Below are 25,373 nucleotides of genomic sequence, written 5' to 3' on the forward strand. Positions count from 1 at the left end.
GAGCGTGCATGAATGTGCATCAGAGCCTTTCCTGCTCAAGGAGTGGATTTTATCTTCCAGGGGATAGGGAGCCAATGAAGGGTTTTAGGCAGAATTATGACCTGCTGAGACATGTGGTTTAGATACGTAGTGAATGAGTGAAGAGTTGTAGACAAGAGATAGGAGGCAGAATGAGCACAGTTAGGAAGCTATGTGGTAGGTAGACCTAGAGGCCGATGAAGAAATAGGGCGTCGCTGTGTCTGCTTCCTCTCTATATGCTTTTTACTTCCTATGGGAAGGCCTCTGTGCAAATGCCACTCCACGAAGCCTCTCCTGACCACCCCGTTTAAAATGTCAACCCCAGCTTCACTCTGTACTCCTCTTCCCTGCTGTATTTTTTTTCCCATAGCTCTGTTATGTTACATATTCATCCGTTCATTCAATTGTAGTAAAATTTAAGCTCTTAGAGAGCTGGGAGTTTTGTCTGATTTGTTCAGTGCAGTTTTGCCAGTACTGAGATTAGGACCTGGCTTATCGTAGATAGTCAGTAAATATCGCCGAAGGAAAGAGTGAATGTGGGCAGGAAAGAGGGGATGGGTTTGAGAGATGTTTCAAAGATGAAAGTCATGTCTCAGGAGAAGGATAAACACAGCAATCTTCATTTAGTTAGCTAAGCAGTTCTTACCGTTGTTAAGTAGTGAAGTATTTAGTTGGGGAATGCTTGTAAATTGAGTTTCCACTTAAGGAAGCTAAGGAGATCTTTGCTAAGCAAAGGATTTGGGCAGTAATTAGAGTAATGAGCTAGAAATTACAGTTTTTCTCAACCTGCTCGCTGACATAAACCCCGAGTTAACATTGCTTCATGAATCAGAATTGAGCAGGCACGAATGTGTGTGCATCAGGCATGATATATATGCTCTTTTTTTCCTTGAAGCCTGTAGCCTTTCCACTTTAAGTCTGAATTCTAGGCCTGTGACTGCTTATAGTGAAGATAAGCTTTAGCTTGAATTGTATTTCATAGCTACTAATTCTAATGACATTGTTGCATGTGACATTTGAGTTTGGGATTCCATGTTTAGGATTTGATAGCCAGGATTGTGTGTGGCGATATCAAAGGGGATTGTCTTATTTAATTGGGTGGGCAGAATCTGTAGTGTAGTCCTGATAGGATTGTGAAGGCACTCTACCTAGGTTCTTGGGATTGGATTTAGAAACACTCTCTTTATTTTTGTGAATTTGCAAGCATGGATTTTGAATACGGATAAAACCCTGTTCTGCTTTCTTTCTTAATAGCAGGAATTAAAACTCAGCTGCCGCCTGGCAGATAGGTCCACATGGAAGACAGTAGTAGTTCAGGTCTAGCCAGTGGTGGTATGTGGGAATTTAGGCCTTGTGTTTCCAGATCCTCTGAATTTTTAAGAGAATTCTTGATGTGGAATCTTCTGATTTTCGACTTTTGGTCAGTACTGTGAGGACTAAAGAAAAGACAGCTGTGGGTTATAATTGGGCCTTTGGACCTTGAGTGTGTGACTTCTGGCTTGGAGACAAGTCTGGCTCTGGATAGAGTTAGGGGACAGGAGAGTTAATTTCATACTCTGTAAACACTTTCTCCTGTTAATTCCAGTCCAACCAAGGAGAAATCCAACACAATAAAACTGGAGAAATATGGGTTCATAAAATTAGAAATCAAAGATACCCACAAATACTGAGAGAAATAACTATAAGAACTTTCTTTCTTGGAGTCTAAGATTAGTCTTTCAATAATCTGTCCTAATCTCTTGTATACCTTGGAGTTATTTTAACATGTAATTATTAAAACAAATATGTATTATTCTGTTAACGTAGATATGAAATATATTTCACAATCCCCCCCCACCCCCACAAGTACACCAATATTGTTTTAATTCTTCGGCCAGATTTAAGCTTTCTTAGAGCTCAGGTGGACAGTGGATTTAAATTTACTCTGTGTGTGTGTTTGACAGATGGGAAGAAGCAGGTGATTTGCAAATGACTGAGTTAATAGTGAGTGTATTCTTTGAATTATGCTATCCCAGTGTTGGTAATTGAAATTGTGGAATTTATAAACAAGGGTTGTCATGTTTCTAAAGTTTTGTGATTGTGAAATGTGCCAGTTGTAGTTCAGGGGCCATATTTTTTGGATGTTCCTCTGTTCTCAACCAGTTGTAGTTTGTGTGGGTGGAAGACTCCAGTAGAAGAAGATTATCAAACTGTCTTTTCTCTTGATTTAAAGCAAGGACTGCATATCAGAGATAGTGACCCAAATGTTCTTCCATTTTTAAAGGCCCCCTTCCCCCTCAACTTCTGGGATACTCAGCGCTTCCCATTTCTGATCTTTTCTTGCATTCCCTGGATGCATTTTCTGTCTTCATGTAATGTGTTTCATTATAATTATCTCCTAGTTTCATTGAAGATGAGGTTTGTATTTGTTCTTTGTTTGCTTTATTGTTCGGGGGATGATTTTTAGAGAGCAGAAATGGTGGTGGAAATGGTTTTATTCTATTGGGAATAAATGTGATCAGGAATAACATAAGGGACCTAATTTAGATAGGATGTTTAAGAGAGATAGAGGTAGGGAAATAATAATTAAGTGGAGAAACGATGTATGGATAAGAGTCAGCTTCAAGATTTCGAGGCAGAAAGAAAATCAAGAATGAAAGTCCTGAAGCTAGAAAACTGGGCACCCCGGGCCAGTCAGAGGTGGCCAGGGTTGGCAAAGGGCAGCCGGTGCTGGATTGAGGGTAAAACAGAAGTGGGGGCCAGGCCATAGGGAGAGCTTAAAACAAAACTTGCTGAATAACAAAGAGCCTTGTTGTGGATACTGATAAATGTGGAGAGGTATATACTCTGTCTTTAGACCTTATAGTCTAGCTGAGGAGATGACCCATGTATTAAAAAGTTTATTTTATGTGACCAAATGGTAGGTAATATGTGAGCACTAGAGATAGTTTTGACTTGAATTAGGGAGGAAAACTCACTTTTGGCTGGAATTCTTGTGGAAGGTTTCTTTTTCTTTTCTTTTTTTTTTAAAGATTTTATTTATTTGACAGAGAGACACAGCGAGAGAGGAACCACAAGCAGGGGGAGTGGGAGAGGGAGAAGCAGGCTTCCCACTGAGCAGGGAGCCCGATGCGAGACTTGATCCCAGGATCCTGGGATCATGACCTGAGCCAAACGCAGACGCTTAACGACTGAGCCACCCAGGCGCCCTTGTGGAAGATTTCTTAAGGGAGCTAGAATTTGATCTGAGTTTTTCTTTTGGGGTAGGGCTTGAATAAACAGAGTTGTTGGAGGGAGTGGCATTATGAGTGTAGGTCTGTGGAATACAGAAGTACACTAGCTTGCTGGAGAGGAGGAATCTCCTAGGGCTGTGATGTGGGAGATGATGCTCGACCAGTAACTTGGTTTACCTCTGATGTACCAGGGGTCTGTAAGTATCAGTGCTAGAAATAAGCAGAAATAGAACTTGTTGAATGCTTGGTGTTCGTGTTCTTATTCTAGATAAAAAGAGCTCTACAAGTGATCCGGTGTATAAGTTCTCCTTCCTTCTGCAACATCCTTATCAGCTACTTTTCTCTCGTTATATAGTTCCACTCATGGGGAGCTGGCTGTTTAACACAGTGCTAATAATTCTTGTATTGGAGAGGATATCCCTCGTCTTTTATCTTTCTCGAGGGGGTCCTACCAAATTCAGCCTCTAAGCTGACCTAGAACAAGTCTGTTTCTCCTCCTACCCCCAAATGTGTGAGTACCCTCAAATCTGAAGGTGGCATCGATGCGTCTTCCTTGAGTCTTCCCTGCGCCCGGCTACGTTATTTCTAGTTCTTTGATCTATTCTTTCAGTGGTAGTGTTTTCAAACCTTCTATATCCTCAGTGCTGTTCTCCAGAATATTCTACTTTATCAATAATGCTTTTAAAATTTATTCTTCAAAAATGAAGGGAGTACTCCAAATGTCAATGAGACACTAAACAGGGCTTTTAGTGATGTTTTTATTAAAGCTGGCGAGATAAGCGAAGATTGACTCTTTTGTGAGTCTATTCACTGTTGAAAATTGTAGTCAGATCAAGCTTTATTCCTTATGCAGGAAGCACATAGGGGGAGGGTTGGCCAAGAAAAAAATAATGATCATCACACAAATTGTTGTTTGGTTGCTGGTACTGCCAGCTAAGTCCAAAAAACAACAATATCATAGAATGGCTGTATCAGAATAAGCTCTTTGTGATGTATACATCCGTTATGGAGCGGGCTGGAGAGAGACCCTGTTAAAAAAGAGATTCCAAATATTTCTAATTGTGAAGGTTTGAGAAACTTAAACAAATGTTTAAAATTAAAAGAGGTGCTGGTATTTGGATGTGATATTCAATTTTGATAGTTGGACAGCAGTAATTGATTTGTAACTTGTCCTTCTACTGATACTGTTTTGTGTTTTACACATACGGGATATTGTGTAGTTTATTTTGGGCCCAATATTGATTTTATATTTATTATGGTCAAAAGTATCAATAAAAATTTCCAAAGATCACTAATTTATTTAAAATCATCATTAAATTTCTTCTTCATATTGTGGCATTTAAAAAATTAGAAGTGTAATTGGACTTAATTTTATGGTATAATGTGTTATTTAAATGAGAAGTGAGCTGTACCCCTGAACCAGGTCAGTAAAAAGAAGGAGATGAGTAGCTTCTTTATAGATAACTGTTTTATCCAAACTATGCAACTAAATCATTTGTTTCCCAAGTTTACCTCTTCCTAAAAAAGCGCATCTGTCCATATCGATCCACCTGGGCGTTAACACCTCCAATAACTAGACAGTCACCATTTGGGAAACAGTAATTGTTGCAGGCAAGATTCATCAATGGATGCTCAAATTTGTGGGTGAAAGTATGATGAGAGACGGTATTTATATAGTCTCAAAGTCTCCCCCAATAAGAAAAATGTACAAAGGGAAAATTAGTAATGTTACATCGAGAAACCTAGTAAATGCAGCCATAAGCAAATAATCATAGAGTTGCCATCATCAGTTATGAAACATGGATGGACATTGTCATGTACTTTCTGGTGTGAGGCACTGAGAAGGGCACAACATTACCTGTAGTGTTGTGCTTGCCAACCCAAACTTAGTTATGGGGAAACATTAGAGAAACCCACATTGAAGGACATTCTACAAAATAATTGGCCAGTACTCTTCAAGTGTCAGGGTCATGAGAGAGACTGTCCCAGATGGGAGGAAACAGACAACCACATGCAAGGTGTAATCCTGGACCAGAAAAGGGACATCAGTGGGATACAGTTGGCAAAACATTTTTATAAGGTTAGCTCTAGATTATTTAATAAGTTTTGTATTGGTGGTTAATTTCCTGGTTTTGATCATAATGACTGTGGTTATGTAAGACATCCACATTTGGGGAAGCTGGGTGAAGGGTACACAGGAATTTTTTGTACTACTTTTGGAATGTTTTTTGAGCCTGAAGATATTTAAAATGAAGTTAAGCAGCAACAACAAAAAGTAATTCAACTCAGCTGAGAGATACCAAGACTTTCATGTTTTTACTTTGTGACGGCTCTTTTGATTGGTCAGGGACTGGTTTTCTTTGCTTCCTAAATCTCCGCTGGGAGCTGGATAGCTGAGGTTTCTAAACAAGGAATTTGGGGAGAAGTTAGCCATTACCATATTGGATTGCAACTATACTTTGAAAGGTTTTGTTTCATTAATTAATTTACTTATTTATTTTTGTACGGAGCTGTAATTACATCTTTGGGTTTCCAGTGGCTTTGTAGGTTATTTGAGCTTGACTGCTGTAGTCACCAGAATCCCTAGTTGGAAACTTAGCTCTGTTATTAATTTACTGGTTTGTTTCTGTTTTTATTAGGTTCTGAATTCAGGTTATTCTCATGGATTCTTCTGTGATGTGTCCTATATTGCATCTTATATTTGTTGATTGTCTCTTAGGAAGAGCTGATTTTTGTATAAAATATTTTATTTAAACTTGAAATATCATACTAAATATCTTATTTTTCCCTCAGGAAAAACAGTCTGGAATTTCATAAATATGATGAATAAGTAAACTTACATTGGCATAAGCACCAGGTGGTAACATTTTATTGGTAATAATTAGAATGGAGGAAATTAATACATTGGGAAGGGTTTCTGTTAGCAAGAACAGTTGTTAATGTATGACTCATAGATTGGATCTAGAAGAAACTTGATGAGGCTGTTTTGAGCAGTGTGGAAGAGGGGAAGAACGTGGACTTGGGAATCAGACCTAGTTTGACATCCCATCACTGCTTGTTATTGTGTCTTGGACAGGTTCGTTTAACTTTTCTGAACCTTAAGTTTCTCATCTGTAAAACTGGAAGTCAGACTGAAAAAGACAAATACCATATGATTTCACTCATATGTGGAATCTAAAAAAACAAATGAATAAATAAACAAAAAGCAGAATCAGAGCTATAAATACAGAGAACAAATTGATGGTTGCCGGAGGGAAAGTGGGCGTGGATGGGCAAAATGGGTGAAGGGGTGTGGGAGGTGCAAGCTTCTTGTTACGGAATGAGTAAGTCATGGGGATGAAAGGCACGGCACAGGGGATACAGTCAGTGATACTGTAACAGCACTGTATGGTGATGGATGGGGGCCGCACTCGGGGTGAGCATGGCAGAGTGCAGAAACTTGTGCAGTCAGGCACCTGGGTAGCTCAGTTGGTTGGGCGACTGCCTTTGGCTCGGGTCATGATCCTGGAGTCCCGGGATCGAGTCCCGCATCGGGCTCCCTGCTCAGCGGGGAGTCTGCTGCTCCCTCTGACCCTCTTCCCTCTCGTGCTCTGTATCTCTCATTCTCTGTCTCTCAAATAAATGGATAAAATCTTAAAAAACAAAACAAAACTTGTGCAGTCACTAGTTGAACACCTAAAATTAACGTATTAACGTTGCTTATACTCAACAACAACAGCAACAACAAAGCCCCGAAAAACAAAAAAGCACAAAGATGACAGCATTTGTCAGTGACCTCAGATACCTACCAGTATCTCACAGGTTTTTTTGTCGGGAAGTTTTTCCGAGTCTGGAAAAACTACTTTCTTTTCTAGGTCAGCCACATCGGTCGCCACCCCAGAATCTGACAAGTGTCACTCTTTGGTAGACTTTCCTTGGTGTTTTAATGTTCTTACCTAAAATCATTTGATGCAAATAAGTGTTAAATTTTTTTTTAGAAGAAAATTTTTTATAAGACAGAGGAATAAGAAGTTGTGTAGAAAATGAGAAGGAAGCACTTCTGTGTTCAGTTTCTTTTCAGGTTTTAGGTTTGAGTTGGCATTTTGATCCTCGAGAGAGACCAGTTATTCCTAAAGCTCCAGTTACTGTTTTTGTCTCCAGTTTCCAAAGTCCTTTCCTTTATTTTTAAATTTTCTGATTTTGGCATTGTACCATGATTATGAAAGTGAACATCATTGTTTTGAGGAATTAGACACTGAAGTGTTTAGCATTAAGGGGCATGTCTGCAGCTTACTCTCAGATGAGTAGGAGAAAACTAATATATATTTGTATATCTGTCTGTTTATGGAGGAGGGGAGGCCCAGGGGAGAATGATAATAGTAGCTGTGGTGATGTTAACACTTGGTGAATTTGGGTGAAGGGAGGTCTTTGTGCTATTCTTGCAACTTTTCTCTAAGTTTAAATCTATCTCCACGGTGCCTGGGTGGCTCAGTCGTTAAGCGTCTGCCTTTGGCTCAGGTCATGATCCCAGGGTCCTGGGATTGAGTCCCACATCGGGCTCCCTGCTCAGCGGGAAGCCTGCTTCTCCCCCTCCCACTCCCCCTGCTTGTGTTCCTGCTGTCACTGTCTCTCTCTGTCAAATAAATAAATAAAATCTTAAAAAAAAAATAAATCTATCTCCAAAGTATACTGGGCTTAGTTATATCTCTGTACCCTGAGGAGGTATGAGTCATAGTTTTGGGGTGAGGGAGGTTAGAAGCCCCTGGGTGAGCATAGATCAATAGATAATAAGTGAGTAATTCAGTAAGTAGTAATTCACAGTTGTTCCTTTAACCTTTTTCCTTAGCCAGAGCAGAATTCATTTTTTTATAGAAGGCCCTATCTAGTGAGCTGCTGCTGTATCAAAGCAGAGAAAACTACTTGGAAGTGAAATCAGATGATAGAAAGTAAAAACTCTTTAAATTATATACTTGCAAGACTGATACAAGGATAAGCAGAATGCATAAGGCAGAAATATTAGGACTTTAAAAATTATCCAGTGCTCAGTTAATGTTTCTTTTTACTGAGAGATACAAGTTAGTTTTCTATATTTAAGGACTCTACCCTGCAAGTTTGAGGTTATTAATTTATCCTTTATTTTAAATTGCTATTTGATTTCAAAGTTAATATTTTGTATTCTTACTAAAAATTTACATGGTATTTATTTTCATTTTACCCTTCAAAATTGTCTTCTAACCAAAAAAAATTTTTTTAACTCTCTCCCTCTTCTTTCATGTCCACAACGACATCTCTTTTGGAAATGCAGAAGCCAGCCAAAGGTAAGAGATTTGCTTTATTATGCAATGTTTGTAAAGATCTTATGTGCATATTTTTAAAGTACTGGTAATTTTCTTCTCAAAAATATTTTCTCTCTGTCACTTTGGTAAAAGTAATGCAAGCTGTCAGCCTGTTCATAAATCCGAAATCATTTATTGGCATAGGAGGGACTGGAGGTTTATGGAAAAGCTGTATTTGTACTTTGACCAATTCTGGCCAGTTTCCTGGCAGCTACAACACAGATTCCTTTTGTCCTCTGCTGTTCACCATGATTGGCTCGAAACTGGTCGTTCCAGACTGTGGTCAGAACCGTGCTAGGCAGACTCGTCTATGTTGTTCCCCTGACAGCTGGGGACACATTCTCAGGCCACAGCTTCGTCAGGCAAATGTGCTTCATTTTAGATTTGAGCCCAGATTCTAAAGAAACGTCAGTGGAGTGCATCAGTTCTTGTATCTCTCAAGGAATTTATAGGTGTGCCAAAGTGGGCACAAGGACTATATTTTTGAATTGACCATTTGCTGCCATTACTTGGAACTTGTCAGGAAATTCAGATTTTTATCTACATTCTTGGGATTTTGTTTTTGAGTCTGCGGTTGAATTGTAATTCCATTCTCTATTGTTGCTAAAATATGTATAGACACGGCTCTTGGGGACCGAGTAATTTTTTTAATGGTTTAATATGGCACTGGATTTCTTTATAAAAGTAAAAATCAACTTTATTAGTTTTATCTCTTCTGTGAAAAGGTATTGGATTATTTCTGTTTCCTGATTTTTTGATGGAGCCAGAGACTGGAGATTGCAGTAAAGATGTGAGGAAACATTACACGGCCATTTAAAAACTATTCATGTTTTATTTAATTCAATTGTGTCTTAATGTTTAGAGAAAATGTTGACTTGACATAAAAAGTATGGAAGGACCAACACCACATTATTAACATAGTGGTTATGTCTAGGGAGAGGTATCTTGGTGAATGGGAGACCTTTATTTTTCACTTTATATTTTTGTGTTATTTAACTTCGTGCAATGAATGTGTCTTTACTGTTACTTGAAAAAAGTTTTTTTTTTTAATTTTAAAAGAATAATATTTAGAAAGAAAAGAGCTTGTCTGCTTTAGGAAATTCTTGGCTGACGATTCCTATAACAATTTAAAGATTCCTATAATAGCAAAATTGCTAGGACTTAAAGAGGACCATTCAGCACTGTAAGTAAGAACTAAGTGTTCATTAGTTCCTAACTTTGTACCAGGCTGCGGTGCTTTCATATAATTTGGGGAATGGAGCCAATCCAGCCTAGTGATAAACAGCCTCTTGGCGGAAAGGCTGGTTTCCAATCCCAGCTTCCCCACCTGCCAGCCATCAGGTTCTTCACTTCTTTGTACCTTAGCGTCCCATGAACAGGGCCTAGCACCTGTATTGGCTATTGTAATGGTTACTTTAATAGTAGCTTCTCTACTGGAATTGAGATTTAGAAATGCAGTTGTTAAGGAAATCCCCAAATTAAAAAAAAAAAGAAAGAGAAGAAAGAAAAACCCATAATAATTGAGAGAAGAGTGTCATGTAGAGCCTACTCTCTGATAAGTACACACATATGGTGATGGCACCTTTGAAGTGAGAGCTAAGCTTACAAAAAAGGATAGTTTCTGCTTAACCTTGCTGAGAACAGAATTAAATAAAATTATAAGAGATGAGAGTTGAAAGCTAGTACAGAAGAAACTTAATTTGAACTTCATACTTTATTTATTCTCACCATGCCGTAATGATTCTCACTACGGCTGACGAATGTAGCTTGAAAAGCAGTCCCCTACCGAAATTGTGATACACGGTCCTTTGGGACCACCTTCCATCTTCCTTTTTCTTTTCCTCTTCCCCCTGTTGGAGTGTTGTTAACACAGTGAGCCACCACTCTTGACAGATACATGTTTAGCTTTGGAAATATGTGGAGCATTGTAATGTACAACACAGCGCTTTAACCAGTTGATAGCTTCTGGGCTCCAGGGCTCTTGCCTCTTCCTGGGTATTTTCAGCCATTGGGCTTCGCCTCGCCTTTTGGGCCTAGCTAGCCCATCACTGCCCCCTTCCAGGGAAGAGACGCCTCCCTTGCCTGATGTTTTGCAAAAAGGTATGAGTGTTCTGATCATTTTTTGCTTTAAAGGTCTTCTTAACCAGTTGTCCTGGTGGTTGTCCCCAGGGCTCTCTCGTTGCTCATTTAATTGTTCCCCTGGTGCCCTTCCAGAACTGGTCTTAACCTTTGCAGCCACTCTTCTGCAGTGTTTTGGCCTGTGGTCTCCATGTAGCCCCCACTCCACCCCATTCTGTCCCTCATCGGTCTCATTGCAACTATTTTTCAGGGAGTCTCAATTTCTCATCTAGGTACAAGCGAGAAATCTAGTTTTCAAAAACTTAATTCTCCTTTCCCCTCTTCTTTCTCCTTTTGGCCCTTTCACTTCCTATCTCCCTCCATCATTTTGAGTTGATTTCAGGTGGGAGAGGGATATAGGCATGTATACTTAATTTACCACCTTAATCTACTTTCCTTTCTTTAAAAAACTTTTAGACCTTTGGTCCAGGTAGCCTGTGAGTTCAGACAGATGTAATCTCCTACCAACTCCAAACTCATAGCAGGAACAAAGAAAATATTTCTAAAATACTAAAATCATGTCATCATATTCAAAAACAACATAATGTAACTTCAGGGACTAGCTGAAGCCATGTATTTACTGGGTGTTGGGATCAGAGGCAGGTTCTCAGAGGTGATTAGTTCACCTCTTGCAGATTAGAGGGGGCCTGATGTATGGGTGAGGACTGGAAAAATCAGTGAAAACTGATTTGAGTTAGGCTCCAACATGAATGAAGCCTTAAGGAAGGAAAGGGTTCTGGCCACCAACATTGAGCTGTATGTGTAGATTGGAGGGCGTGGAGATGTTGGACTTCCGGAAGACTGAAATCTGGGCTTCTGTAGCTGGGAGTGGCAGTGTGGCTAGTCATGTAAAGGTGGCCAGAGAGAGAGGAAAAAAACAAGCAACCACATAAACCATAAAACACAAACTCCCAATTAAGATGCACTTGCAAACTGACATAAAGGCCCAAGAGGAAAACTGTCAACAGGAAGAGAGGCAACAGACCCAAAAATTGGAGAGTTTGAACTACAAGCTGAAATGATTTTAAAAACAATTTCACTTGGGGCGCCTGGGTGGCTCAGTCAAGCATCTGCCTTGGGCTCAGGTCATGATCCCAGGGTCCTGGGATCGAGCACTGCCTTGGGCTCTGCAGTCAGTGGGGAGTCTGCTTGTCTCCCTCCCTCTTCCTCTGTCCCTGCCCCCCAACTCGTGCGCGCACTCTCTCTCAAACAAAAAAAAAAGGTTTAAAAACAATTACAATTAAAATCCTTAGAGACTTAATTATAAATATGAAATCCAAAAGAAGAAATTCAGTGAAAAAAACTTACAAGATTGCAAAAAAAAGAAGTATGCGTATTTTGGCAAGTAGTAAATGTAAAAGATCCAGGGATCATCTATGATGTCCCACCAGGTGGTATTAACCACTAACCATATTCCAGTGTGTATTCTTACAGCTTTTTATCTGTATAGATTTTGGTACAAACATGGGATCATGGTCCAGACTTTCATAACTTTTACATTAATCTAGAAACATTTTCTTACCAGTATTCTGCAGTCTTGAAGCTGTGCAATATTGCACATGGGTGTGATGATTTTTTGAATCTGCTATTTTATAACTACTTTCAACTTGCCATAATAATCATCTTTACATTTCATTCTTATAAAAATATCTTTATTTTCTCTGAGAAAGTAAAAATGTAGAGAATACATAAAAACATAAAGAAGACAAAGATCACTAATCTTACATGCAGAAATAAACTTTCTATGTGTAAAACTATGTATGTGTTTGTTTGTATATGTGTATATGATAGTCATCATATTACGGGTTTTGTAACCCCTTTTTTCACTTAACATCGTGAAGGGTTTTCCATGTGAAATAAAGGTCGGTATCATTTACAGGATGCTTAGTTGTTCATTGTAAAACTGTACCATAAATAATTCAATTAACCTCCATTGTTAAGACAGTAAGGTATTTTTATTTCACTACTATGGACAGCGTTATCAGTGTTATAACACTGTTATAATATTATAAGTATGTTAAGGTTTTGTTCTTAGTGAGTACTGTATTTTTGTTTTTCAACAGGTGTTTGCATATGATCACTGTTTCTGGTCTATGGATGAATCAGTCAGAGAAAAGTATGCAGGTAAGTACAGCATCCTATTAACTACTATAGAAAAGGTGTTTGAATTTTTTCCCATAAAGTATTCCAGCATTATTTTGTGTAACTTTAAGAACTGTATTAAGAATTTCCTCCTGTCTCTGCTGTTTTTACAGTGATGGGGAAATAGGAGATTGACAGTGTGCTATACACAGTTGAGGTTATCAAACACATTCCCAGACCTTACATGGGACGTGGAGCACAGTAGCCACTTAGACTCCCTTAGATGTCTGTGATGTGGTCTGGAGAGGTGACTTGGTATAGGAAAGTTGAGCAAGGGGAAGAGGAAACCTGTGGTTTAGTCTAGTCTCTGCTCCTGCCTGCTCAGAATTCTGTTACTCCCTTACCCTCCTCAACAAGACTGTCTCAAGCTCCTTTATTTTTTTTTTTTTAAGATTTTATTTTTTTATTTATTTGACACAGAGAGACACAGTGAGAGAGAGAGCACAAGCAGGGGGAGTGGGAGAGGGGGAAGCAGGCTCGCCGCTAAGCAGAGAGCCCGACGTGGGGCTCGATCCCAGGACCTGGGACCATGGCCTGAGCCGAAGGCGGTCGCTTAACTGACTGAGCCACCCAGGCGCCCCTCAAGCTCCTTTACACCACAAATTTAGGACTGCAGGGCCAGCCTTTTAATGTGTTTCATTCCTAACTGCTTATGACAGCTGTTTCTAAGCAGGATCTTTTAAATATTGAGGGTCATAATTGTATTGGCTTTTGTCATGAGACAGAGTAGTACTATAGCAGGTTCAAAAAGCTCAGGTTAATTTGCTCTAGCTGGCTCAATGGATTGCTTATGGATTGCTTCTGTATCGGAAGTAAGATGATGATATACTAATCTGGGAAATTAACTAGGAAGTGGGGCATAATGGAATGTTATTTATAGCATTCAAAGTATAACAAACATAACAACATCCAGTTCTTTCATAGTATATTCAAGACTCAAAGAGAGGTTGAATGACTTTGTTTTATTAACATATTTAATTTAGCCTGTGGAGGAGAATTTGGACCTATTACTTTTGTTCATGACTGAAAGCTAGAAGACATTTTCAAGATAGTCTTCCCTCCTCTAGGTAGTATATGTATCATAGGCCCTATTAATAAAAATTATCATTGAGGAAAAGGAGAGGAGATTGATATGTATGATTGTTTTGAATTCTAGTGCCCACTAAATAAAGCATTAGCTGGTGATATACAGTTGAATTCAGGTCCACGGAGGTCCCTAGTATAAATTTTAGATATTTATAATCATTGTTTATAAAATTAGCAGTTCATTAGCTTTTTGCATTGCAGGGGATTTTTGTCTAGTGTTTATTAATTCAAGTTCATATCATCAGGAACTTTTTACTCATTTCCTATCATGCGCTAACTAGATAAATACTCGAAGGCCATAAGCTTTTGGAAGCATTTATCAGCTCTAAAAATCTTGTTTGGAGATAGCCAATTTGAAAAAGTTCATTTTTAAGGGGGTTGTTTTTAGTTTTCAAAAAAATTGTTCATATGTAGTTTTGGCTTAAAATTTTCTTTCTTTTAAAATTAATTAATTTTTTTATTATGTTCAATTAGCCAGCATATAGTACATCATTAGTTTTTGATGTAGTGTTCAATGATTCATTAGTTGCATATAACACCCAGTGCTCATCACACGTGCCCTCCTTAATACCCATCAGTAAAATACCCTTTCTTCTTTTTCTCTCTCTCTCTTTCAGGTCAAGATGATGTTTTCAAGTGCCTTGGGGAGAATATCCTTCAGAATGCTTTTGATGGTTACAATGCATGTATCTTTGCCTATGGACAGACTGGTAATGTTAAATAATATATTATTTATTAAATATATATAATATTAAATATATGTATTTAAGCTTTAAAGATCATAACAGAGAAAGTAACAAAGAGAAAACATATTGTTAGCATCTTATCAGTTACAGTTGATAAGGAGCATTTTGACTCTGTACTTCTGTACTTCTGCAGTTACCAGGAAAGAAAATCTATTTAAAGTGAAGGAGTCACTTTTATAAGCGTGTATGTATAGCTTGTCCAGTTGAAAACTATTCTTTATGGAAGAATGCTTCCAATATTTTTTAAGAGGCAGTGTGTGATTTGGTTAAAAGAGCATGGATTTTGAGCCAGGGTAGCCCATTTCCAGCGTAGATCCTAGGAAGCAGTTCAGTTTCCTTATCTGTAAAGTGTTGGTGAGTACAGGCCTTCCCTATAGGGTTGTCACAATGAGTTAACATCGAAAATTTATAGAAAAGGCCTGGTCCTTAAGAAATGGTGTTTTTGTTTTGTTATTATGACATTGATAAAGCATCAAATGATAAAAGTAGCAATTTGAAAAAAAATACATTTAGAAAAGCATTGCTACTAAAGAAGGATAAGGAGTTGTACTTAAGTTAGGACTAGGCATGATTTAATGTTTTCCTTTCTATTTTCCTGTGTTCTCTGAATTTTCTTTAATGAATATGTATTTTTGGTACAACGGAGAAAATAATTTTATAGTAGAAAACCAAAAAAACCAAAAAACTCTTTGGTTTCTACACTGCTGCCAGAGGGTAGTAAGTGAATTTGCTCTGGGGTCTATAGGAATAATGTGTATTTTTTGTGCAATGATTAGTGGTTGGTAACAGTCACATAGTATTCATCATATGGATCTTCCCAGTTAATTTTAGAGAGCGACTCAGACCTTACTGTTTTCTGGTTCTTTTAGGTACTTTTTTAAAGTATGAAGATGGTTAAAGAATGTTTTTATTTTCTTCCTAAAAGATGTTTACTTTAGATTTTACATCTGTAATAGGAAAGCTTCTGTATTAGTCTCGTCATTTTATTTGGATATATTTCTTATTTTCTTTTGGGCATTTTGCTAAGTGCTAGTAGTTTATTTATGAGCAATGGAAAGAGGGTTATGTATTTAAACTTCTCAGAGGCAGTGATAACTATGATTTCTACTTTTTAGGATCTGGAAAATCTTATACCATGATGGGCACAGCTGACCAACCTGGATTAATTCCAAGACTTTGTAGTGGACTCTTTGAACGAACTCAGAAAGAGGAAAATGAAGAGCAGAGTTTTAAAGTAGAAGTGTCCTATATGGAAATTTATAATGAAAAAGTTAGAGACCTTCTTGATCCCAAAGGGTAAAGGACTTTGGAAACTAATGTTACAGCATTGTGGACTAAAACAGACTTAGAAATTGACTCAAGTGAAATTTTTTATATTGAACTCTGGTAGAGAGTTATTTATCTAGTGATTGTCTTTGTTATTTTATCTGTTTATCTAGTTATTGTCCTTGTGATTTTGTTTTTAGTCACATTGAACAGCTTCCTGCATTCAGTTCTGGCTTTTGCATTTAGGGCTGAGTTAGGGCAGGGAAGTATTGCCAAATGCATGTATTTGCCTGATACTGCTTTTCTCAGGTATATCCAAAACCACAAACAAAAAATATGCAATGAAAATTAAGTTACTTAGTATCAGACTGGTATCCTTAATCAAGTAGGGTTTTTTCTTTCCTTCTTTTTTTTTAAAAAAAAGACCAAGAAATTTCAGGTGGAATTTAGCTGTTTTTTTTTTCTTTGCAGGCTATGAAGTAAGGGAGACACATAATCAGAGATTTAAAACCTGGGCTTTAGGATAGTTCATTTTAAAAATTCCCAGAGAAAAAGAGTGTCCCATTTTACGGCATAGACTTTGAAAGAGAAGTGGTTTGAAAGTATTAGAAAGCTAAGAAAATGCTGTTCTCACTCTGTAGTCATAACTGAACCTAATGAGGAAGATAAGACATCTCTGAGGAAATCTGTCCATTGCACAGAGTTTTCCGAGTCAGATTTTAAGGAAGTGCAACCACAATGAGAAAGAAACCGATAATAACCACAGCCTGTGGCTTATGGATATAAGAACAGTGTTCATAAGGTCAGAGAGCCAAGTGAGCTGAGGTTTTCCAGAGAGTGCGGAGTTACCAGGGGACATTTAGTTATGTTTGGGTGAGAAAATGACCAAAGAAAGGTGGTCTTAGAAGCAGTGCATCGTAGTGATGCTCAATCAAGAAAACATGTCAACCCCTCATTGGCATCTCTTTTCTTTGACAAAGATGATGGCCTTTCCCAGTGACATTCAGTTGGTACTTAAGTGTTTCTCTGTAAAACTTAACATCTGTTCAATGATCATTATTATGTGCTGGGCCCTTTGCAAGTTGGAAAGGAAGATCTCACAGCGTGGCCGGAATGAGTTTTGGAAACAAATAATTATAATACAATGTAATAATGCTGTTGTGAAAAGAGGTGTATATAAAATAGGTGAGAGCAAAGAGGGAATGAAGAGAAGAGAAGATTCCATGGAAGGTGCTTGATGATTTTTGTGCTGAGAAGGAGTTTATCCGCTAAGTTAGGTGAGAACCATTCAGGCATAGGGGACAGCCTGTGCTAGAGCATGGAGGTGTGAGAAATCACTTGCTTGGAGAGTGACCCCGCTGTCCAGTGTGGCTGGGGGGCACCAAACGTGAAAGTCAAAACAGGAAACAAAAGGAGGCCTCTGAGGTAGGAAGGTTATAGCCTAGGTACCCACATCTTGCTGAATATTGTGTCCTTGTACTTTTCCCGACTCTGCCCTGAATACTCGTCCTTGCACCTTCACCTCTGTGGAAGAGCATCACTTCCTTTGAGATCCCAGACCTACTCTTGCCAGAAATGCTTAGCTGAATTCATTTCTGTGTTTTGTATTCCACAGTGCTTGTGTGGAATCGCTTGAACTTTATCTACAATTTGCTCGGAGTCTTTAGTAATTTCTTCTTATGTTTGTCTTGGGTATCATTAGTAATGAACAGCATGGGCTTGGGGTTCACATAGCTCTGCATCCAGGTCCTCTAATTACCTACAGAGCAAGTTCCTTTTGCTTTCTAGGCCTCATTTGTACCAAGGGGATGATAACATTACATAATATCACAGAGGGCTGTTGTGGTGATTGGCTGGGATGATATACCTGAGGTCTTAGAACATTTACTTAGTAAGTGCTCAGTAAAGTGCTAGTTGCTACTGCTGTCTCCTCCAGAAAGTTTCTTGAGGATTTTTCCATTGTTTTTGAAGAGTCAAAGTGAATGGATTAAAAACTCTAAGGGCGATCCCTTTTTAGTGAAAGACTATTTGAGAAAACTTAGTTGTTTTTTTTGTAAGACTTATTTATTTATTTATTTCAGTTGAGCATGGAACCCAACATGGAGCTCAATCTCACAACCTTGAGATCATGACCTGAGCCGAAATCAAGAGTCGGATGCTTAACCGACTGAGCCATCCAGGCACCCCAAGGGAACTTAGTTTTTTTAAATCAAGTACTAATTTTATGAATTCAGTATCTTTTTAAGAGAAGAGGAAAAATGAAAGGAAAAAGTTATGATATAGTATGTCCTGAGATCAGACTTAAGTCAAATATTCTATATTTATTTCGTGTACAGTTTTATAGTAGTAAGTGAAGTTTTTGGTGGCTGATCCTAGGGTAGTAGAGGATTTCAAATCATTAGAAAATAAGTTCATAAGTAAGAATCACTTGCAATCTCACTATCAACAAATATTTTTTTATTGTAATGTTTATATTTTTTACAGAGCTTTTTTGAGATAGAATTCATTTACCATACAATCATCAAGGAATATTCTTAATGTTTTTTGGTTAGTATGATTAAGTATGTTTTAGGTTTTTGGCAGATGCCACTTACTGAGTTTATTAGTTCCTTGTTTGTAAGTGGTATTTATTTATTTTTTAATCATGAATAAGTATTTAATTTTATTGAATCCATTTCACTACATTTATTGAAATGATAATGTGGTTTTTTTCCCCCATTTAGTCAATCTGTTAGTCTAGTGTGGTAAAGGGCATGAATGTTTTTCCCACGTTAAAACAACCCAGTAGCCCTGGGATCAGCCTAATGTTATATTTTTAAGTCATTATTAAATTCAGTCTGTTGTTTGTCTTTATTCATGACTGAGATTGGTCTTGAGGTTTCTCTCTTGCACAGTTAACATTTATTGAGTTTCTGTTCTTTGTACCACATTCTGTGAAATGACAAGTAGATTGTTTGTATTTATTTGACTCTGCATTCTTTGTGGTAGTAAATAGACATCCCACAGTGTACCCTTTTGAGTGATGTGATATTTTACCACATTATGAAGTTTTTCTTACCAGTCAAGATTTTAAATTTTGGTTTATCTTCTTAGATCAAGTTAGTTGGTTCTTTTTACTTGGGATCTTTGTTGAATTCAGTATATATTTTTATGGAGCACTATTGAGTCCTTTTAAAAACAGGTTATTGTTTTAAAATTCTTTCTTTCTTTTTAATGAGCAGAAGTCGTCAAACATTAAAAGTCAGAGAGCACAATGTTTTGGGACCCTATGTCGATGGACTTTCCAAACTGGCTGTCACAAGCTACAAGGTAATCATCTCTTTTCTGTAAACTGCTGAAATTCACTGTAGCAGATTATTTCTTGTTTAATTTGTGATGATTATTTTTCTTGAAATTAAAAAAAATTAATCGTAGCATTACTTAATAAGCTACTTTTTACAAAGATCTTTTTTAAAGAGCTATATATGGCTATTTGGACAGTTTAATTTTGAGAGGTGTACACATTTGCAAAGCATACCTTTTTTTCATATTTTAATGAGCTCTAAAGTTGTGATATTCCTTACAATTGCATCTTAAAATTATATATAGCAGCATTTTTCTTCCCTAGTAGTGCATAAGATAATGAAGTTGCCTATGGTTTCATTGATTTAATGAAATAAAACATATGAATTGGGTAGTTGGAATTCAAAGTCTGTTTCTGAATTTGAGAGGATCACTCACTGGCCTTTGATTCTCTTCATTTTCAAACTTACAGTTCTGCTTTGTGTGGATCCATCAGGCTTTGCATGTTGGGGAAATGGGGGTGGAGTGAGATGCTGTGATGTAATGTACATTGAATTAAGAGTCAGAGAATGTTGATCTGGTGACACTTAATACTCTTGTGTGACTCTTGTATGACTCTGGATCACCTACCTCACTAAGCCTCTTTGTCCCCATTTTTAAAATGGAAATTAGTTTTATTTTCTTGACTATCTTATGAGGTAGGTCCATTTGTTTTTTTGTTCATTAATCATTTCTATCATTTGGTCAATGATACTTATTTAGTAAACATTAGATACTTCATTTGGTAAACATGTATGAACACCTGTCATGTGCCAGACATTGTCCTGGGTGCTGAGGATATAAAGTGAATGAGATGGTCCATTTCCTCAAGATGCTTATAGATGTTATTATAAAGATGTTCTAAAACAACATGATTTTAAGAGCAGTGAGAAATGCATGCTTAGGATTCATGGTAGTTTGGAGGAGGGGGTACCTAACTTAAAGGGACATGTAGGTATCTGGGATGGGTGGTGTCTAGGAAGACTTCCTGGAGGAGATCGAATGAAATAATGTGAAAAGTCTTTGAGAATGTAGGGTTTGATATAAATGTTAGTAGGTATTGTTATTTTAATCATAATCATTTAAGAACTTATTTATACAACATTGGAGAGAGATCAGATGTTTTTGAAGGCTCAGAGGAGATTGGAAAGTGTAAAGAGATATTCTGCTTGTTTAAGAAATTAAAAGGCTCAATACAGAGTTTATGCATGAGACAACAGATTGGGGGCCAATAAATAAGTGTGGGCTAAATAAGGTGAAGCTTTTACATTAAGTCTCAGGATTGTCAGATTTAATAGATCTAAAATGGATTTGGAATGGATCTAAAAAATTGTGAATTTTACTTTTTGTGTTGGTTTTTCCATTTTGGTGCCTACTTAAACTTCTCTTTGTAGTTAATGTTTCTACTTTGAGGCTTTTTATTGATCATATTGAATTTTTTTATAAACATTATTCTTTTTCACTGATACAGCAAAATAGAAAATTAGATTTTCAAAGTTTTTCATATATATGTGTCAGTTAGGATTGTGTTGGTTGCAAATAACAGGAAAATATAATAGGATTTAAGTTCTTTGGAACATGAATTGTCTTCTGTTTTGTTCCTTATTTATTCTCAGAATTCAGAATGTATCTGTCATGTAATAGGTGGCTTTCATATATTATTTACGTGAACAAATGAAAGAATGAATGGTCAGAGGGCTGATACAGTGTCTCCAAAGATGCTTTTGGGGACCTAGATTCCTTCCAGCTCTCCACATAGAGCCAGCTCTGTGGTAATGCCCTTATTCTCATAGTTCAAGATCTTAAGCTCTTAGAACCAAGATGTGTGAGAGCATGCCTACTCCCTTTAAGGAGAATTCCCAGATGACTTTGTGTCTCATTTGCTAAAAGTTAATCCTATGGCCAGACTGAGCTGCAAGGGCATCTGGGAAATGTAGTCTCAGTTCCACTGCAAGGTGCTCAGCTCTGGGTTCCTTTACTAGAAAGAAAATGAGACAGGGTAAGAGGAGACAACTGGTCCACCCTTTCATACATACCATCTTTCTTGTTCCTCGTTAAAAATCCTTGTAAGGTAGATTATATTATAGCTCTGTATTGTTACTTATGAAACGAAAATTCAGTTTGGTTAACTATTTTTAGAGCTTATGACATTTGAAAAAATGAAGATCCCATCCCATGATCTTTCAAGTGCATCATGCTATCTCATTTTTAACAGTAATGACAATGAAGTAGTAAATCTGCAGAAATTTAGTTTCTTGATACTCTGTTTTCAGAAACAGGTCTGGTATAAAATACAGTAATGTGGTGACAGTGTAATGCTTGCATGAAGGGGTTAATGCTTGCATGAAGGGGTTATTTTTGTTGCTTATTCAAATAATCTGATTTAACAGTTGTCTTCTATTGCTTCTGTCATTAAAGAAACTAAATTTCTCGATTAGATGAAGTTTGGCACGAATCATTTGTCCATCTTATGGGTCTCCACATGTGGCTTCTAAATTTTTCTAATTCTCGGTCACAGCTGCTATTTTATTTGGCACCTACAGAAAATAAATGTGTTTTGTTTGAGTTTTCGGAGACAGTATTGGCTGTTATATTCTGTGGGGCTTAATGTTCATTGAGAAGCAAAGTATAAATGTGTAAACTCCAAATGTGGTTGACTGAGTAGTGAAACTTGTAATGCATTTCAAAGGATAGCAGAGTTTTGATGTTTAGTTGACAGATAATGAAATGTGTGTCTATGACTTGTTTCTACTTAGGATATTGAGTCTTTGATGTCTGAAGGTAACAAGTCTCGCACAGTTGCTGCCACCAACATGAATGAGGAGAGTAGTCGATCTCATGCAGTCTTCAAAATCACCCTTACACATACTTTATATGATGTGAAGTCTGGGGTAGGTATTCACATGCTTGACCTTTTTTTTTTTTAATATTTCTAAAGTGGATCATGATTTATCGTATTCCATTCCCTTCAGGTGTTAGATGACTTAAAGTCCTAGCCAGCCATGGATATATTAGTTAGGACTCAGCATGACATAGAAGCCACTGTAGGTAAACAGGGATTTAATGGAGGGATTGGGTGATTACAGAGTTTTAGAACACTTGAGAAAGAATGGATTCTAGACTGAATCTCTAGGAATAACAATGTAGATATCATCCAGCAAGGGTGGTACTACCTCTGAGCAGTCAGCTCAGGCCTGCCAGATACACAGGAGTTAGTAAAGCTGCCTCATAGTGAGGGGAAGCTGAATGTAACCTGAGACACTTGTAGGAAACCTATTTCCATGATCCTCTTGCCAAAAGAAAAAAGCCAAAACAGTCCAGGGGGATGACCTCTGCTTTGCTTCTGCTTTCCAAATCTGAAGCAAGTATATCTGCTTGGCAGAACCTAAGTCACATCCTGAACCCTGGCTGCAAGTGAGTCTGAGAAATGTAGTTTTCAGTTCCGCCCTGTCCAACTAAAGGAAGGTGGGACAGAAGTTAAACATGCTGATGGTTCACAGCCTCTGCCATAGCAAATTTTGAGCTTTAAAGTTGGATGGCTAGCTGTATAAGCTAATGTTAACTCTAGCTGATTTAGTAGAGATTGTTTTGAAATGTTACCTTCTGCTAAACAGCTAAGTATTAGAAGGAATAAACTATACTGGGGAAATTGTACTATAAAATTTCAGTAGATTTGTAGAATGATTTTTTGAGTATTTGATTTTGAAGCTTATGAAGAGTAAACAGAGCTAAAAATGTATATGCTTCTACTGTACTGAAAACTTCTCATTTTTCCTCTTACTTTTTATGTGAATATTTGCATATTTTATGATGATGCCTACCCCCCAGCAAATCAGTTTCAAATACCAGAAGCTAAAATAATCATGCTGGCAAAAATGCTGTATTTTGGCAAGATTTTCATTTGCTGAAAGCATATTTTTCTTTTTTTTACCATCACAGCAAGATTAGTGTAACAACAAAAAGTTCTTTGTTTTCTATTTCCTTTTCAGCATAAAACAAAAAACATACTGATGACTTTTTTTTTTTTAACCAAAAGTACTTTTGATTTGGGAAGCTGAATATCCTTTTGTTAGCAACATGTTTATTTATGGAAATAAATATAAATGTATATATTAAAGAAAAGTTTTAAGAAATGAACCAGTCTATAAATTTGGGCACTGCTTTCCCACATTTCTTGTATTGCTGCTGAAGTATAAAATATCTATTATGTGTGTGATTATGTTATGGAATATTTTTGATAAAGGAAAATGTCAGTATATATTTATGTATATTTATGTAATAACTAGAGAAATATGTAAATTTAATACCTGAAACTATGAAATAAGGGAATTACTATATATAAATAATATGAAAAATATAAGAAAGTATTGAGTTTTTGAGAGATCCTATTATGTAAAATATTAATTTTTTTAAGACCAATGAGAGTTGCAAATATTTTTCTCTCAGGGTTATTGGTAAATATTTTGAGATTTTTAAGCAGTTTTATATCATATTAAAATTTATATTTTATAAGTGCTTTCATATAATTCTCTATGAAAATTTTGTTGGGGTGCCTGGGTGGCTCAGTCAGTTAACCATCTGCCTTTGGCTCAGGTCATGATCTCAGGGTCCTGGGATCAAGCCCCACGTCAGGCTATCTGCTCAGCAGGGAGTCTTCTTCTCCCTCTGTGCTCCTCCTCTCTCTATCAAATAAATAAATAAAATCTTTAAAAAAAATTGTATTGGGTTCCCTTCAAAATGTCCCATTTTGGGGGGCGCTATTTTCTGAGATAACTTTCACTCTTGTCTGGGTTAGTAGGGTTGGGTATAATTTTGTATATCTACTACTAGACTATACAGTTTTCTTATACTGTTTTTTTTTAAATTTGTTTTCTTATACTGTTTTTTTTATTTTAGATTGAGAGAGTGCATGCCTGTGTGTGTGGAGCACGGGGAGGGGCAGAGAGAGAGAGGGAATCAAGCAGATTCCCTGCTGAGTGCAGAGCCCAACTCAGGGCTCAATCCCAGGACCCTGAGATCATGACCTGCGCCGAAACCAGGAGTCGGATGCCTAGCCAACTGAGCTACTCGGGCGCCCCTTCTTACACTTTTATAGCAGTGCAAGCTAATTTTGAAATAACAGTAAATAATGTTTTAATAAAGGATTTAGATAATAAACTCATTGGTAGAGATGTAGGACTTCCTGTATTCTTTAACTGTTTATTAGTATTTGTTGATTTACTTTCTAGACATCTGGAGAGAAAGTGGGCAAACTGAGCTTGGTTGATTTAGCTGGCAGTGAGCGAGCAACGAAAACTGGAGCTGCGGGGGACAGGTTGAAGGAGGGGAGCAACATCAACAAGTAAGTTTTCCAGAAGCTTTTCTTATTTTACTGATTTAAGAGCCAAATAGGGGAACTTCTGTGGTTATTAAAAGAATAAGATGCTGGAATGATTGAAGCTATAATGAATAAATAATGGAAAATTTTTTTCATATATATATATATATATATATATAGGCCCAAGCCTATTTTATGTTTTGTTGAGATGTCTGATGGGGCTGAGGAGCACAGTCAAGTCAGAGGTTTCTCAAGAGCAGCTGTATTGAGATCTGGGGCTGGGTAATTGTTCCTGGGACTGTTCTTGTGTATTGTAGGATGTTTGGTGGGATCCCTGGCCTTATCCACTAGATGGTGGTAGTACCTGCCACCTCTCTTACCCCACCCCCGGTTGTGACAACCCAAACATGTCTGTGGACCTTGCCAACATCTCCCGGTAGGGGCACAGTAGCCCTCCAGTTGAGAACCACTGGTCTAAGCTATGGAAAAGGACGAAGGTAATGGTCTGTTAGAGTCCAGCTGTTGATCTCAACCTGGGTGTCACTCTCTGAACCAACATCAGCTCGTGTACTAGTCCCATTGGGCTTTCCCTTGTATGACTGTTGTGGTGGTGCTCATTTATACCAAGAAGCTAGGGTTTTATAAAGTAATAATTTTGTGTACAAACTCCTTCATATAGTTATATTTTCTACCTCAAGCTAAATTTTAGCTCCTTGTGGGCAGGAATCCAGAAGGATGCATTATGAGAGTAACCAACTAGAGATCATAGAAGATCATCATCCAGATGCTATGCTATTATTGTATTATTGAACAGTGATATACATATATATA

The 25,373-nt window shown here is 37.4% G+C and overlaps 1 protein-coding gene across 3 annotated transcripts in view; it reads left to right on the plus strand.

The window, feature by feature from the left end:
* KIF13B (kinesin family member 13B) overlaps nucleotides 1–25,373 on the plus strand; it is a 196,917-nt gene that overhangs the window by 56,287 nt on the left and 115,257 nt on the right. For all 3 annotated transcript variants that reach the window (XM_027598107.2, XM_027598108.2, XM_027598109.2), the window contains exons 3-9: nucleotides 8,516–8,528; nucleotides 12,728–12,788; nucleotides 14,510–14,602; nucleotides 15,754–15,934; nucleotides 19,126–19,213; nucleotides 21,982–22,116; nucleotides 24,454–24,566. In XM_027598107.2, coding sequence (XP_027453908.1) covers nucleotides 8,516–8,528; nucleotides 12,728–12,788; nucleotides 14,510–14,602; nucleotides 15,754–15,934; nucleotides 19,126–19,213; nucleotides 21,982–22,116; nucleotides 24,454–24,566 — 684 coding nt within the window. The remainder of the gene's footprint in view (nucleotides 1–8,515; nucleotides 8,529–12,727; nucleotides 12,789–14,509; nucleotides 14,603–15,753; nucleotides 15,935–19,125; nucleotides 19,214–21,981; nucleotides 22,117–24,453; nucleotides 24,567–25,373) is intronic.

This window comes from Zalophus californianus, chromosome 2, assembly GCF_009762305.2.
Source record: "Zalophus californianus isolate mZalCal1 chromosome 2, mZalCal1.pri.v2, whole genome shotgun sequence".
Taxonomy (NCBI): domain Eukaryota; kingdom Metazoa; phylum Chordata; class Mammalia; order Carnivora; family Otariidae; genus Zalophus; species Zalophus californianus.